Below are 13,487 nucleotides of genomic sequence, written 5' to 3' on the forward strand. Positions count from 1 at the left end.
CTAAGTGTCTACTGATTGATTATTACTTTTTGAAAGACTTCTAAGTTTTAGTAAACTTCTCAATTAAAATGTCAAGATGATATATATCAATTCTCTAAAATGAAAACGACTTTTTTACTCTATTCCAAAAGACTTTTTTAGTCAAGATGATACATCAATGCTCTCAAAAATAAACTCATTTCATCAACCTCAACAATTGCTTTCAAAAAGTAGCAATCAATTAGTGGAATTACTTCAAGGAAAAGACTCGGGTAGCCATTATCGCTCTTAAACGAATTTCGTTTTGTCAACAATAGCTTTCAAAATGTAGTAATCAATTAGTGGAATTTCAAAAAGTTGGAATGAGTATTTTAGGGGGAAAGGGTTTTCTACTTAAATGAGCCATATCAAACATTAGAATGGAATGGACAAATTGAAAAGATCTTTTTCTAATATTCAAGCCATTCTTGCGTGCCAAATCAGGAGTTAGTGTCTATTGATTGATTATTACTTTTTGAAAGACTTCTAAATTTAAATAAACTCCTCAATTAAAATGTCAAGATGATATATATCAGTTCTCTAAAATAAAAAAGAATTTTTTACTCTATTCCAAAAGACTTTTTAGTCAAGATGATACATCAACGGTCTTAATAATAAACTCATTTCATCAACCTCAACAACTGCTTTCAAAAAGTAGTAATCAATTAGTGGAATTACTTCAAGGAAAAGACTCGGGTAGCCATCGTTGCTCTTAAACGAATTCTTTTTGTGAACAAATAGCTTCCAAAACGTAGTAGTCAATTAGTGGAATTTAAAAATTTTGGAATAAGTATCCTAGAGATAAAGGGCTTTCTCGCTTAAATGAGCCATATTAAACACTAAAATGAAATGGACAAATTGGAAAGGCCTTTCCTATTCAAGCCATTCAGCAGGGAGAACTAATCATAGAAGACAAAAAATGGTCAATTTCATTGAACATTTCAATATTGCATTAAATTGCTTGGCCCATTGGAAAAGACATCTTATATGTTTCACTCTCAAAAATAAAAATGAAGAATACTTCCGAAGTCTTCCCTGTATTGTAAAGTTGGGATAAGTACTGGTTTCGTTTGTGGTACAAAGTAACGATCTATGGCAACTCGATTTGAACTTAAATGTAATTGTGGGTTCTTTCCATATAATTTCCATATTCATTTTGGTCCTACTTTTTCCATCTTTATGGAAGACATATAAAAGCTAGAACCATTTGATTAAAGTCATGATCCTGAGTCAACCAACCACAACGTATTGATGGGAGTTCAGGAAGGGAAAAGGAGAGAAGAAGGGGAAGTGTTAGATATCTACAAGACTAGGGAGGCCAAGTTTAATTTAAACATTTGCAGCCCTTTAACTAACAGGAAAAGAGAAGGGTATATTAACCTGAAGCAGAAAATACTGGAATTCAAACGGACAGAAATAGAAGTTTAGATTCCGATATAAATTAAATTCTGTTTTGAGCCAGTACTACGGCCAACTAATTCTGCCCATAGAATTGGTAGAAAATTACTCCTTTGGATTTCTACTTTCCTTTTTTAACATATTGAGTTCATCCGACTGTGTTTCAAGCGTACAAAATTTTTGGGAGTAATTTTTTTTTTTTTTTTGCTGGTGTAGGGCTGCAAACAAGTTGATTCGAGTCAAGTTTTGATTTAATTGAATTGAGTTTGGACTCAATTTTACCAAATTCGAATTCGACGAACTCTCAATATAAAGTTCAAATTTGAGCTCGACCTCAAATTGAGCCGAGTCGAGCACGAGGTCGAGCCTACTCGAGTTTTGAAAAATAAAAATAATTATTTTGTTTTTTAAAAAATGAATAAAACAGTAATTTTTTCTTAACAAATAATAAAAGCTGGATCAGTTTTGTCTTGGGTGTTTTTAGAAAATATTTATAGCAGATGCTTTCAAAAAATAAATCTTCCATTTGCATGGTTGTACTTTCAAAATTGGGGCTATTCGGATGGTGGAGCTTTGTAAAACACGTTTTGGAAAACTGGCTTGTCCGCGATGTTTGTTACTTATTCAAGCCTAATTAAGTCATAAAAAAAAGTTGATGTATTATAGGTGGAGTATTCTTCCTACCTCTAGCTCCATTTAAATTCAGCGGTAAAAATTTCTCCAGAGTCGGGCGGTGCATGCTCTCACCGCCATAACCTTTCCTCAAGTCTTAGGGCTGCAAACGAGTCGAGCCGAGTCGAGTTTTGGTCTTATCAAGTCGAGTCTTGACTTAATTTCATCGAACTCGAACTCGAACTCGAGCTCGACGAGCTAGTAATTTTCAAGTTCGAGCTCGAAAAAAATAAAAAATTATTTTTTTAAAAAAATAAATAAAATAATATTTTTTTCTTAATAAATAATAAAATATTAAGGATATTTATGTAATTTTACTATTAAAAATAAAAATAAAAAAAAATATATATATACTCAAGCTCGCGAGCCGGCGAGCTAACGAGCTTAATGTTTTGAGCTCGACTCTGGCTCGACCAGCTCGAGCTCGAGTCGAGCTTGAATTAAGCCGTTTGCGAGCGGCTCGATTCGTTTGAACCCCTAGTCCTTAACGTGTAAAAAAATTTACAACGAAATCATTAGGCCTGTAGGTTGATCATCATTCTTACGAATTTGGTAACCGCTAATCCATCTCTTATACTATAGATGTCACTTCGAGTCGCCTTCTTCTGCAGATATAGTAGGAAAGTCATCCTTATACTTTCTAAATCAGTGACAGAATATCAAAATGTTCAATCTCATCAAGACATTTCATTGCATTAAATTTCTTGGGCCCTCGAATCAGACATCTTAATTGTTTCAATCTCCAAAAGAAAGAAAACAAAAATGGAAAATTAAGAAGAAAAGGACAGAACATAGAAGACCTCGGAAGTCTTCCTTGTACAGCTGGGAAGACAGGATAAATACTGGCTTCATTTGCGGTACACATATCAACCTGCGCAAACTTGAGTTGAACTCGAAAGTAATCATGGGTTTTTTTGAATTTATCTCTATATTCATTATGGTCCTACTTTTCCCATCATCTCATCCCAAAGCCAAAGGTGTCGCTTCAGATTCTGCTAGTGAGGCGGCTGGTCTTTTGAAATGGAAGGCCAGTTTTCAAAACCAGAACAATAGCTTGCTAGCCTCGTGGAACCTCCAATCCATCAGCGGCAAGAATTTTTCCAACCTTCCATGCACTTGGGCTGGTATTTCATGCATTAATGGAAGTGTCAACAGGTTGAATCTCTCAGAATACAGCATAAAAGGTAGCCTTTATGACTTCCCATTTTCATCCCTCCCAAATCTTGAATATCTTGAACTTAGCCTGAATCAGATCTTTGGCAGCATACCTCGTGAAATAGGTAACCTGTCCAAGCTCATTTATCTTGATTTCTCAGTTAATGAGTTGTCACAAGAAATCCCACCTGAAATTTGCAACTTGAGAAACTTGACTCATTTAGCTCTCGGAAGTAATCAACTTTCAGGTCCAATTCCATCAGGAATTGGGACTCTGCATAATCTGATTGAACTTTATCTGGACAACAACACTTTGATAGGTTCAATTCCAGCCACTTTTGGTAACCTCACTAGGCTAGTTAACTTATACCTTTTCCATAATCTCCTATCTGGTCCCATTCCTCCTACGATCAGGAATATGATCTCACTTCAGTTTCTTATTTTGTCTCAAAATAATCTTTCTGGTGGAATCCCAAATTCGCTTGGAACTTTATCCAATTTGATTGGTCTGCTTCTCTATGACAATCAACTTTCAGGTCCAATTCCAAAGGAATTGGGTGATCTAAAACTCCTTACAAATATGGAATTAGGCGAGAACCAACTTAGTGGTTCCATTCCTGTTTCAATTGGTAACTTGAGTAATTTGGAAAAACTGTTTCTCCCAAAAAACCAGTTTTCTGGGTCCATTCCACAAGAGCTTGGAAACTTGAAAAAGTTGGCAATTTTGGTATTGGATCAAAATCACTTCTCTGGTCCATTGCCAGAATTGCTATGTCAAAATGGTTCACTCCAAATCATTTCTGTATCTGAGAACATGCTTACAGGTCCAATTCCTAGAAGCTTGCAGAATTGCTCAAGCTTAGTTAAGGCCAATTTCAACGAGAACAATTTCCATGGAGACTTGTCAGAAATGATCTGCATCCATCCATTCCTGGACTTCATAGATCTCAGCAACAATGAGTTCTACGGTGAACTCTCCAGCAACTGGGTTGAATGCAAAATCTTAAAAACCCTGATAATTGCAAAGAATAACATCACAGGTGGTATACCTTTAGAATTTGGAAATTTATCTCAACTGCATGCACTTGATATTTCTTCAAACTTTTTACCCGGGGAGATACCAAGGGTAGTGGGGAAGTTGACCTCTATGCTTAAACTAGATTTACATGACAACCAATTTGTCGGTGGTGTACCTCAGGAATTGGGAATGCTAACCGAACTTCTTTATCTTGACCTATCCACAAATTCCTTGAATGGATCTTTTCCAGAACATTTGGAAGATTTGAAGCACTTGTTTTACATGAACTTGAGCAACAACATTTTCAGCCAAAAGATTCCATTCGAGATTGGGAAGTTGACCCAACTTTCTGAACTAGATTTGAGTAAAAATTTCTTCGCAGGAGAGATACCATCAGAGTTCCGAAGTTTGCAGAGTCTGGGAACATTGGACCTCTCCCACAATAACCTATCTGGTTTAATCCCAAAGGCTTTAGCAGAATTGCCTGGTTCATTGCAAATTAATATTTCCTTCAATAATTTAGAGGGTCCAATTCCAAGTGGCAGAGCCTTTGTGAATTTAACGATAGAAGAAGTAAAGGGAAATAAAGGCTTGTGTGGCAATATTACAGGGTTACGAGCTTGTGAAAGTTCCTCGTTAATCAAAAGTCATGTCAAAAATAAGAGGAAAAAACTTGTTCTCGTAGTTGTATTTCCTCTTCTGGGGTCATTCATACTTCTAGGTGCATTCTTTGGTATTCCCAAATTGCGTGATCAAAGGAAAAAAATTTCAAGAATTGAAGATACGGATGTGAAGAAGTGCCATTTATTTGCCATATATGGATATGATGGCAAAGCATTGTCTAAAGAAATAGTATTGACTACACAAGAGTTCAGTGAAGTATTTTGCATAGGGAAAGGAGGTTATGGAAGTGTTTATAGAGCACAGCTTTCATCAGGGGATGTAGTAGCTGTAAAGAAACTTCACAACCTACCTGAGATGGCAAGTCATAGAAGTTTCTTGAATGAGATAAGAGCCTTGATAGAAATCAAGCATCGAAACATTGTAAAACTCTTGGGCTTCTGCTCCAACTCTCAGCACTCATTTTTGGTTTATGAGTATCTTGAAAGAGGAAGTTTGGCCAAAATCTTGAGCATAGAAGAAGAAGCTATTGAACTAGACTGGCAGAAGAGGTTGAAAATCATCAAAGGCATCGCTCAAGCTTTATCTTACATGCATCATGATTGTTCACCAGCAATTGTACATCGGGACATATCAAGCAACAACATTTTGCTCGATTCAGAAGACGAGGCTCATGTTTCAGATTTTGGCACTTCTAAGTTTCTGAAAAAAGACTCATCCAATTGGAGTTCTCTTGCAGGAACATGTGGATATGTTGCACCAGGTACTAATGTTTTTTGCCCCTCTTTGATTTATTAACTACTAGATTTTAATACGATCACATGTTATCACGAGTCACGACGTAATTTTCCAAGTTTTCCTTGCAGAATTTGCCTACACAATGAAAGTAACTGAAAAGTGTGATGTTTATAGCTTTGGGGTCCTGACAATGGAAGTAATCAAAGGAAAGCACCCCGGTGACTTGATTGCTTATCTAGTGTCTTCAAAGCCTGAGAAAATAGAACTGAAGGACTTGTTCGATCAAAGACTTCTGTATCCCAATCAAGAAATTGAAAACATTCTGGCATCCGTTCTCAAAGCAGCAAGAGAATGTCTACATGTTGATCCACAATCTAGGCCAACAATGCTCTTTATTTCTAGGTTGTTATCAACGTATTGTACACAATCTGTGTAACAATTATTGTAACAATCTGTGTAACATATTGTACAAGACCATATTAATCTATTTTCCTAATTTTAATGGGTAAAACAAATAGATGTAACAAATATGTAGAATTTGACTGATGCTCTCTTTGGGATGTGTGGCGATACTGTTTAAAAGAAAAATTAAAAGATTTTTTCAATTTATTCCTAAAATTTTTCTATAAATTTTACAGTAAGTTAAAATAAATTTTTATATAAATACCCAAAAAAAATACCATCCAAATACAATTGCTAATTGCACAAGGCCCCTGAGGCCCATCATTAGAGTAATCTATAACAGATTCATTGATTCATGTGCACAGAAGTAAAGGCAATCATCAAATTGGAAAAAGAGTCGAGTCTTTTGTTAACTAAGTCGAGGGAAGGATGAAAACGCCAGACAATTAGTATTCTCCCCATTCCAAATTATTTGTCGCATGTTTGGATTTCAATTTTTTAAAAATAGTGACTTGATGATAATATAAATAGATTTGTTTGTAAAATTGCACTAAAAATTTAAAATTCAAAATTTAAATTTAAATTTAATATGAAAGATAGATAGAGAGTAGATGACATTGGAAAAAAGAAATCATAAATAACGTTGATTTTGGTAAATTGATAAATATTTTAAAACATTTCAAAATATAAAATGTGATGCTTTCAATGAGATAGATAGAGTAATCTATTTGCCATAACACTTCTTGTTGGATAAGAACCCGTGGTTCTCTTGTTTGCAAGCAATGGTATTGTGATTTTTTTTTTTGATAATATGAAGGTGGGTTTACGCTTCCCGTCCTTTCATTTTTTCTTCCCCTCCAGGATCCCGTCTTTTTTAAAAGGCTAGTGGCGTGGTGTCCGCATGAGTAAATTTCTAAAGAGCGTGATTCTTAAGATATTCCAAAAGAATGATCTAAAAAGTGAAAAAAATTATTCACTGAATGCAACGTTTTTCAAAAATTGCATTGATAGGATGCATTCTTTAATTTGTCTCCATTTTTTTCTTAAAAATACATTCATTGAATATTAAAAAATTCATTCCAAAAAGGAAAATATACTTTTCGTCCATAATGTTTAAGGTGTTAACCAATTTCGTTCCTAAGGTTTCATGCAATATATATTTCATTCTTGTAATTTTATAATATTGACTAATTCCATCTTTAAAGTTTCACGCAAACACATTTCATCCTTCATAGTTTCATAATTTAGCTAATTGAGGACAATTGATATATTATCAAGCAAATTGAATGGAATATCGTCACTTGACCACAGCATGCCCATTAGTAAAATTAACATTGCATCAACATAAACTTCAAAAATCTTTTCTTAATTCACATTTTCATTTTAGTACAACAGAAACCTAAGAACTGTTTAGCCACCATTACTTTCTTCTTAATTACAATCGAACAAGAAGATCCATAGAAAACAAAGTCATAGAAAAGCAACAATCCCACTATAACCAATTAGAGAAAAACGCCAAACAACTCCATTACAACTAATTGGAGAAAAATATTAATGCGACAGAAAGAATGTTTTGTTACATGATTTTCAATCATCCATTTATCTTTCAATGTATTTGTTTTATTTCAAATACATCATATCACAATTTTTTTTTAAAACAAGGAGATAGTCTCCTATCCAAAAATACTTGTTGTTATTTCGGTAATTTAATCAATAACTAAATTAATTATTAATAATACAAGGGGGGTGTTTTTATATCAGGGGTGACAATTTAAACAATTCAACTAAAAGTAAAATAATAAAAATAAAATAGCCAACTAGAAATTAAATAACAATTTACTAAAATCTAATGAGTGATAATTAAGGATCTAGCCAAAAAATAACTTCAGCAATTGTTCACCTAATTGATCATCGAAGCAAAGGCAATTCCAATTATTTATCAATAAATAGGTTATAACTACCAAACAAGCAATGACAGTCAATCCCTCCTTACTGTGTCGGTGATTAAGGTACGCCCGTTAATCACTGCTCTAATTAGGAAACAATCCTAGGTACGCCCGTAAGATTTAATTTCCTAATTGCCTTACGTATTAGAGGAGCCCTATTCTAACCAAATAACACACTATCAGGGTTATTTTAGGTTAACCCACGTATTCCCCTGACACAAATCCAATCATCCCAGTTGTCACTATTTTAGAACAATTCAACAATTACAAATTTAATGCCCTAATTGACAATAGATTATCCAATCAACTAATTATCCGGATCCAAGACAATCAATTAATTAGACAATTATAATCACTGTAATCAGAGAATATGCGAATACTAATAAATAAAATAAAAAGATAAAATTAAATCGATCTCACAAGTTTTAGACGATCCAAAACATCCGTTGTTCCTTGACTAGAAAAAGATATTTAGTTCATCCCTAACACGAAAAACTCGCACAAAGGTGAAGAGAAAGCAGCGGCCATCGTCTTTCGAAATTGGGAAAATTCACTTCGTTTGAGCAATCAAGGAAAACGAAAACTACAAAGGAAAGTTCAATGCTTCCCCTTTTGTCCTAACACCCGAGGGAAGCAAAGTACTAAAAGACAAAAAAGGAAAAGTCAAAGAAAGCAACTAAGCTCCCCGAGGAAAAATCCTCTGTTACCCCAATTCCTATCTAATACTCTCATGCCTGGCTCTGTGCGGTGGCTTCCCTCTGTCAGATTCGAGAGTTAATCTCTGGAATTGGGACTGAGTTTAGAGGGCGAGGGAGGAAGAAGAACAAGAAGAAATCAGAAGGAGAGAAAAAGAGGGAGGAGAGAGAGAAAGCTTAACAGAAAGGAAAGAGAAAGAGATTCTGCGCATTTAACTTCCTAACCGAATTACAAATGCAGGGGGACTATTTATGCAATTGTCCCAACTGAATTGAGCGCTAATTACCTCCACCGCCACTCTTTTAAGTGGAACGGTGTCGTACTACTGCTTATTGACTAAAACGCAAGAATGGCTACATTAAACGACCTGATGGCAGCTTCTTTGGTCCTGACAATCCCACCTTCTTAGCAAAAGCTTGTCCTCAAGCTTGGAAATCTGGGAACTGGCTGTCTATGAAGCTTTTATCCTCCCAGGACGATTTCGATTCTGGTAAATTGTCCCATTTTACCAAATATTGGATGACTGGCTGAGCAGCTCGCATTATTGCCCTTCTCTGGATAACCTTCTCTAGCCTTAATAAGCATTGGTCTGTCGCATCTAATTCTGGCAGGCTTGAATCCACACTCTGTGCAAGTCCTATCTTCCTTTTTAGTAATGAGACATGAAATACTGGATGAATCCGGGCTCCTGCTGGTAATTTAAGCTTGTAGGCTACTGCTCCCACCTTTGCACTAATCTGGAAGGGTCCATAATATTTAGCAGCTAGTTTTAAACTCCTACGAATAGCAACTGACTGCTGCCTATATGGTTGTAATTTGAGAAATACCCAATCCCCTTCCTGGAATACCCTCTCTGAACGATGTTTGTCAGCAAAAACCTTCATGCGATTTTGAGCTTTGGCCAAGTTCTCTTTAATGAGAGCTATGACCTGGAGCCTTGATTGGACCATGTTACTGGCAGCAGGTATAATGCTATCATGGAAGGGTCCCAAGGGTATGTGACTAGGTTTATATCCTTAGAGTACCTCAAAGGGTGTTATCTGCAAACTAGTATGGAAATTAGTGTTGTACCATAGTTCAGCTGTAGGTAGCCAACTGCTCCAGTGGGAAGGGTGTTCACTGCACATACATCTGAGGTAGTTTTCCAGGCACTGATTGACTCTTTCAGTTTGTCCGTTTGATTGGGGATGGTATGCTGAACTATAGTGTAAATCCACCCCCAGTAAACTGAATAGCTCCTGCCAGAAGTTACTAAGAAAAATCCTGTCCCTATCAGTTATGATTGTTTCTGGTAGGCCATGCAGCCTGTATACATTATCAAGAAAAATCTGAGCCATTTGCTGTGCTGAATAGGGGTGAGTAAGCTTAATGAAGTGACTGAACTTAGTGAATCGATCCACCACCACCAATATGGTGTCAAATCCCTGAGATGGTGGTAACTGCTCAATAAAATCCATGGTGAGGTGTGACCAAGCTTGTTGAGGCACTGGAATAGGTTGCAGCAGACCAGGATAGGGAACATTTTCGTGTTTTTTTCTCTGGCAAACATCACAGGATCTGACATATTGGATGACATCCCTTTTTAACCCAGGCCAATGGAATAACGCCTGTATTCTGTGTAAACATCCCCTCTGTCCTGAATGCCCCCCAATGGCTGAGTCATGCATGAGCCTGATCAGTTTGGCCCTGGTGTCGTTAGCTGTGCCAACAGACAATTTCCCCTTGAACTTGAGTACTCCTCCTTCCACCTGATAATCTGGATCTGCATGGGGATTCAGTAGTAACTCAGCTAACTTCTGTTGAATCTCTGTGTCCCCAGTATAACTCTCTAGCAGCTCCTGCATCCACCCCGGCTGGATTGTTGAGATGGCCCCTATCTGATGCTCAGTTTGTTCACTGCCCATGTGAGTCCCTTCCATTCTCCTTCTGGACAGGGCATCAGCTACCCCATTTTCTGAGCCCTTCTTGTATTGTATTTCGTAATCCAGTCCAAGTAGTTTGGTCAGCCACTTGTGTTGCAGAGGATGAGTGAGTCTTTGCTCTAACAGATGTTTAAGGGCTTGGTGGTCAGTCATGATAATAAAATGATGGTCAACTAAGTAATGCTTCTATTTGCTCACAACTAATACCAATGCAAAAAGCTCCTTCTCATAAACTGACAGTCCCAAATTCTGAGCTGATAAGGCTTTGCTAAGAAAGGCCAAAGGGTGCCCTTGTTGCATCAGTACTGCACCAATGCCAACCCCACAGGCATCAGTTTCGATCACAAAAGGAAGTTCAAAGTTGGGCATGCTCAACACTGGAGCAGTGGTCATGGCCCTTTTTAAGTCTTCAAAAGCCATCTGAGCATTATGGTTCCATGTAAATCCTTCTTTCTTAAGCAGGAGTGTGAGTGGTTTACTGATCACCCCATAGCCCTTTACAAACCTTCTGTAGTAACCAGTCAGTCCTAAAAAACCCCTCAATTCCTTTACTGTTTTAGGAACATGCCATGATTTAATGCACTCGATCTTGGTGGAGTCCATGCTCACTCCTGCTTCAGAGATTGTGTGCCCCAAGTACTCGATCGAAGTTTGAGCAAAAGAACACTTTGACCTTTTGCAGTATAACTGATTTTCTGCTAACACCTTGAGCACAATTTGCAGGTGATGTGCATGCAACTCCAAAGTTGGGCTGTACACCAGAATGTCATCGAAGAAAACCAAAACAAACTTTCTCAGGTATGGCTGGAAGATTCTGTTCATCAATGCCTGAAATGTGGCTAGAGCATTCGTCAGCCCAAAAGGCATCACCAAAAATTCAAAGTGGCCATGGTGTGTCTGGAAAGCAGTCTTGGGGATGTCAATGGCCTTAACTCTTAGCTGATGATAACCAGCTCTGAGGTCTAACTTAGACATATACTTCGTGCCATATAACTCATCTAACATCTCATCTATGTTGGGGATAGGAAATTTGTCCTTTACAGTTAATTCATTCAACCTCCTATAGTCTATACAGAGCCTCCAGGAATTATCCTTCTTTTTAACTAGTAATACTGGGGAAGCAAAAGGACTAGTGCTGTGCATAATAATTCCATTAGTGAGCATCTCAGCTACCTGCTTTTCAATCTCTGCTTTGTGGGAGTGGGGGTACCTGTATGGCTTGAGTTTAAAAGGCTCAGCACCTAGTTTGAGGTTGATCTGGTGATCCAACTCCCTCTCTGGTGGTAAGCCCTTTGGAGTGGAGAACACCTCAGAATGCTGTTGCAGGACTCTCCCTATGGAATCTGGAAGCTGATCTTCTGGTCTCCTTGTTGCTTCCGTCTCCAGGGCTACACAGCTCCTTTGCTTCTCCTGAATGAGTGCTCTAAGGTCCTTGCCCCTCACTAGCCCATTGCAGGTTGATTCACAAAACCTTGCAAGTGCAGTAAACTCCCTCTGTCACTAAGTGCAATACTGAGGGAATGGAAATCAAATGTAATGGGGCTGAATTGGCACATCCAGTCTACCCCCAGTATTATGTCCCATCCCCCTAACTCCATTATCTTCAGATCAAATTGGAATTGATAGTCCTGTATCAACCAGCTTACATTGGGGCTGATGGCACCGCTAGTGATGTCAGTCCCATCTGCCAAAGTCACAGTAAAAGGACTGACTGAGTGGTATGGCAAATGCAGCAACTTGACAACTTTATGGTGGATGAAGCTGTTAGAGCTTCCTGTATCCACCAAGATCTTGACTGGAAGTCCCCCTAAGTTACCCATCAGCAGGATAGACTTCCTTTTTATAGCTCCAGATAATGCATTGAGAGATACCTCTGCTAGCTCACCTACCCTTCCAGTGAGTTCGTCCTGCTCTCCCTCAGCATCCTCAAATTCAACCTCCTCCTTCTCCTCAGCATTTAAGCAGTTCAGATTTCCCTTCTTGCACTGGTGTCCTACTCCAAATTTCTCCCCACATCTGTAACACAGGCCATGCTTACGCCTATACTGCATTTCCTCAGCTGATATCTTGCTGAAGTCTCTGTGGATTGAATCAGTTTTCCTAGGGGCAGGGAGGATAGATGGTAATTTGTATGAGGATTGGCGAGCTTGATCATTTGGAGAATTCTTATACATTCCAAATCTTGGTTCTACTGTCCCCCTCCCTGATGCCTTACTTTGTTTGTATTGGATTTCTAGGGAGCATTCTTGTAGTTCTGCCACTTCGAAGGCCTTTATCAATGTCTGTGGTCTAAACATCTTCACCATAGGTTTAATCTCATCTTTGAGTCCACTAATAAAACTGGAAATGAAGTAAGATTCGTCTAGCCTAGGATTCTTCATTAGCATAAGAGTTTTTAATTCCTCAAATTTCTCCTCGTATTCTTCAATAGTGCCTTTCTGATGTAACTTATTGAACTCCTCCACTATGTCACGAGAATTGCTTCCAGAAAACCTCTCACATAGTAGCTCACTAAATTCTCCCCAAGACAGTCCCGGTTTCGCCAGTTTTACCCCTTGAAACCAATTGTCAGCCTTCCCTTCCAAAAACATTTCTGCTACATCTACTCTTTGACATTCTGCTATCTGGTAATTCAAGAAATACTTTTGGCATTTTCTTACCCATTCCCTAGGGTTCCCAGAACTAAACATTGGCAACTCCCTTCGAGGTACATTAGGAATGAACTGCCTACCTCTCAACTCAGGCTGACTCCCTGGCCCTTCGTTTGGAGGTGTCAACCTTAGGTGCAAATGAGGCGTCGGCAAGATTGGTTCAGCTCCTCCTCCATCTAATTCGGAGACGCCTTTCTCCCTCATCAACAGCTTCATCAATGAACTGAATCTCTGCTCCATTTTATTGAAT

The 13,487-nt window shown here is 37.9% G+C and overlaps 2 protein-coding genes across 4 annotated transcripts; one reads left to right on the forward strand and one right to left on the reverse strand.

Annotated features, from left to right (window-relative positions):
* The first annotated feature begins 2,823 nt into the window (after positions 1–2,823).
* LOC113735101 (MDIS1-interacting receptor like kinase 2-like) lies at positions 2,824–6,166 on the forward strand. Of its 3 annotated transcripts, XM_072082187.1 has the most exons (3): positions 2,941–3,272; positions 4,068–5,645; positions 5,749–6,166. In XM_072082187.1, the coding sequence occupies exons 1-3, from the start codon at positions 2,993–2,995 to the stop codon at positions 6,054–6,056; spliced, it is 2,166 nt and encodes a 721-aa protein (XP_071938288.1). In that variant the 5' UTR covers positions 2,941–2,992; the 3' UTR covers positions 6,057–6,166. The 3 variants fall into 3 exon arrangements, with proteins under 3 accessions (XP_071938287.1, XP_027117849.2, XP_071938288.1); XM_072082186.1 differs by having other exon boundaries at positions 2,824–5,645; positions 5,795–5,967; XM_027262048.2 differs by having other exon boundaries at positions 2,932–5,645.
* Positions 6,167–9,086: 2,920 nt separating this feature from the next.
* LOC140037785 (uncharacterized) lies at positions 9,087–9,614 on the reverse strand. The gene has a single exon (XM_072082906.1). It carries the CDS (start codon positions 9,612–9,614, stop codon positions 9,087–9,089), a length of 528 nt encoding a protein of 175 aa, XP_071939007.1.
* Positions 9,615–13,487: the final 3,873 nt, after the last annotated feature.

Source organism: Coffea arabica, chromosome 3c (genome assembly GCF_036785885.1).
Source record: "Coffea arabica cultivar ET-39 chromosome 3c, Coffea Arabica ET-39 HiFi, whole genome shotgun sequence".
In the NCBI taxonomy this organism is placed as follows: Eukaryota; Viridiplantae; Streptophyta; class Magnoliopsida; order Gentianales; family Rubiaceae; genus Coffea; species Coffea arabica.

Bases quoted from the DNA above. Each gene is read 5' to 3' on its own strand.
- LOC113735101 (XM_027262048.2), top strand. From the start codon at position 2,993: ATGGGTTTTTTTGAATTTATCTCTATATTCATTATGGTCCTACTTTTC. The intron at 5,646-5,748 runs GTACTAATGTTT...TTTTCCTTGCAG, and splicing joins ATGTGGATATGTTGCACCAG to AATTTGCCTACACAATGAAA.
- LOC140037785 (XM_072082906.1), bottom strand. From the start codon at position 9,614: ATGGTCCAATCAAGGCTCCAGGTCATAGCTCTCATTAAAGAGAACTTG.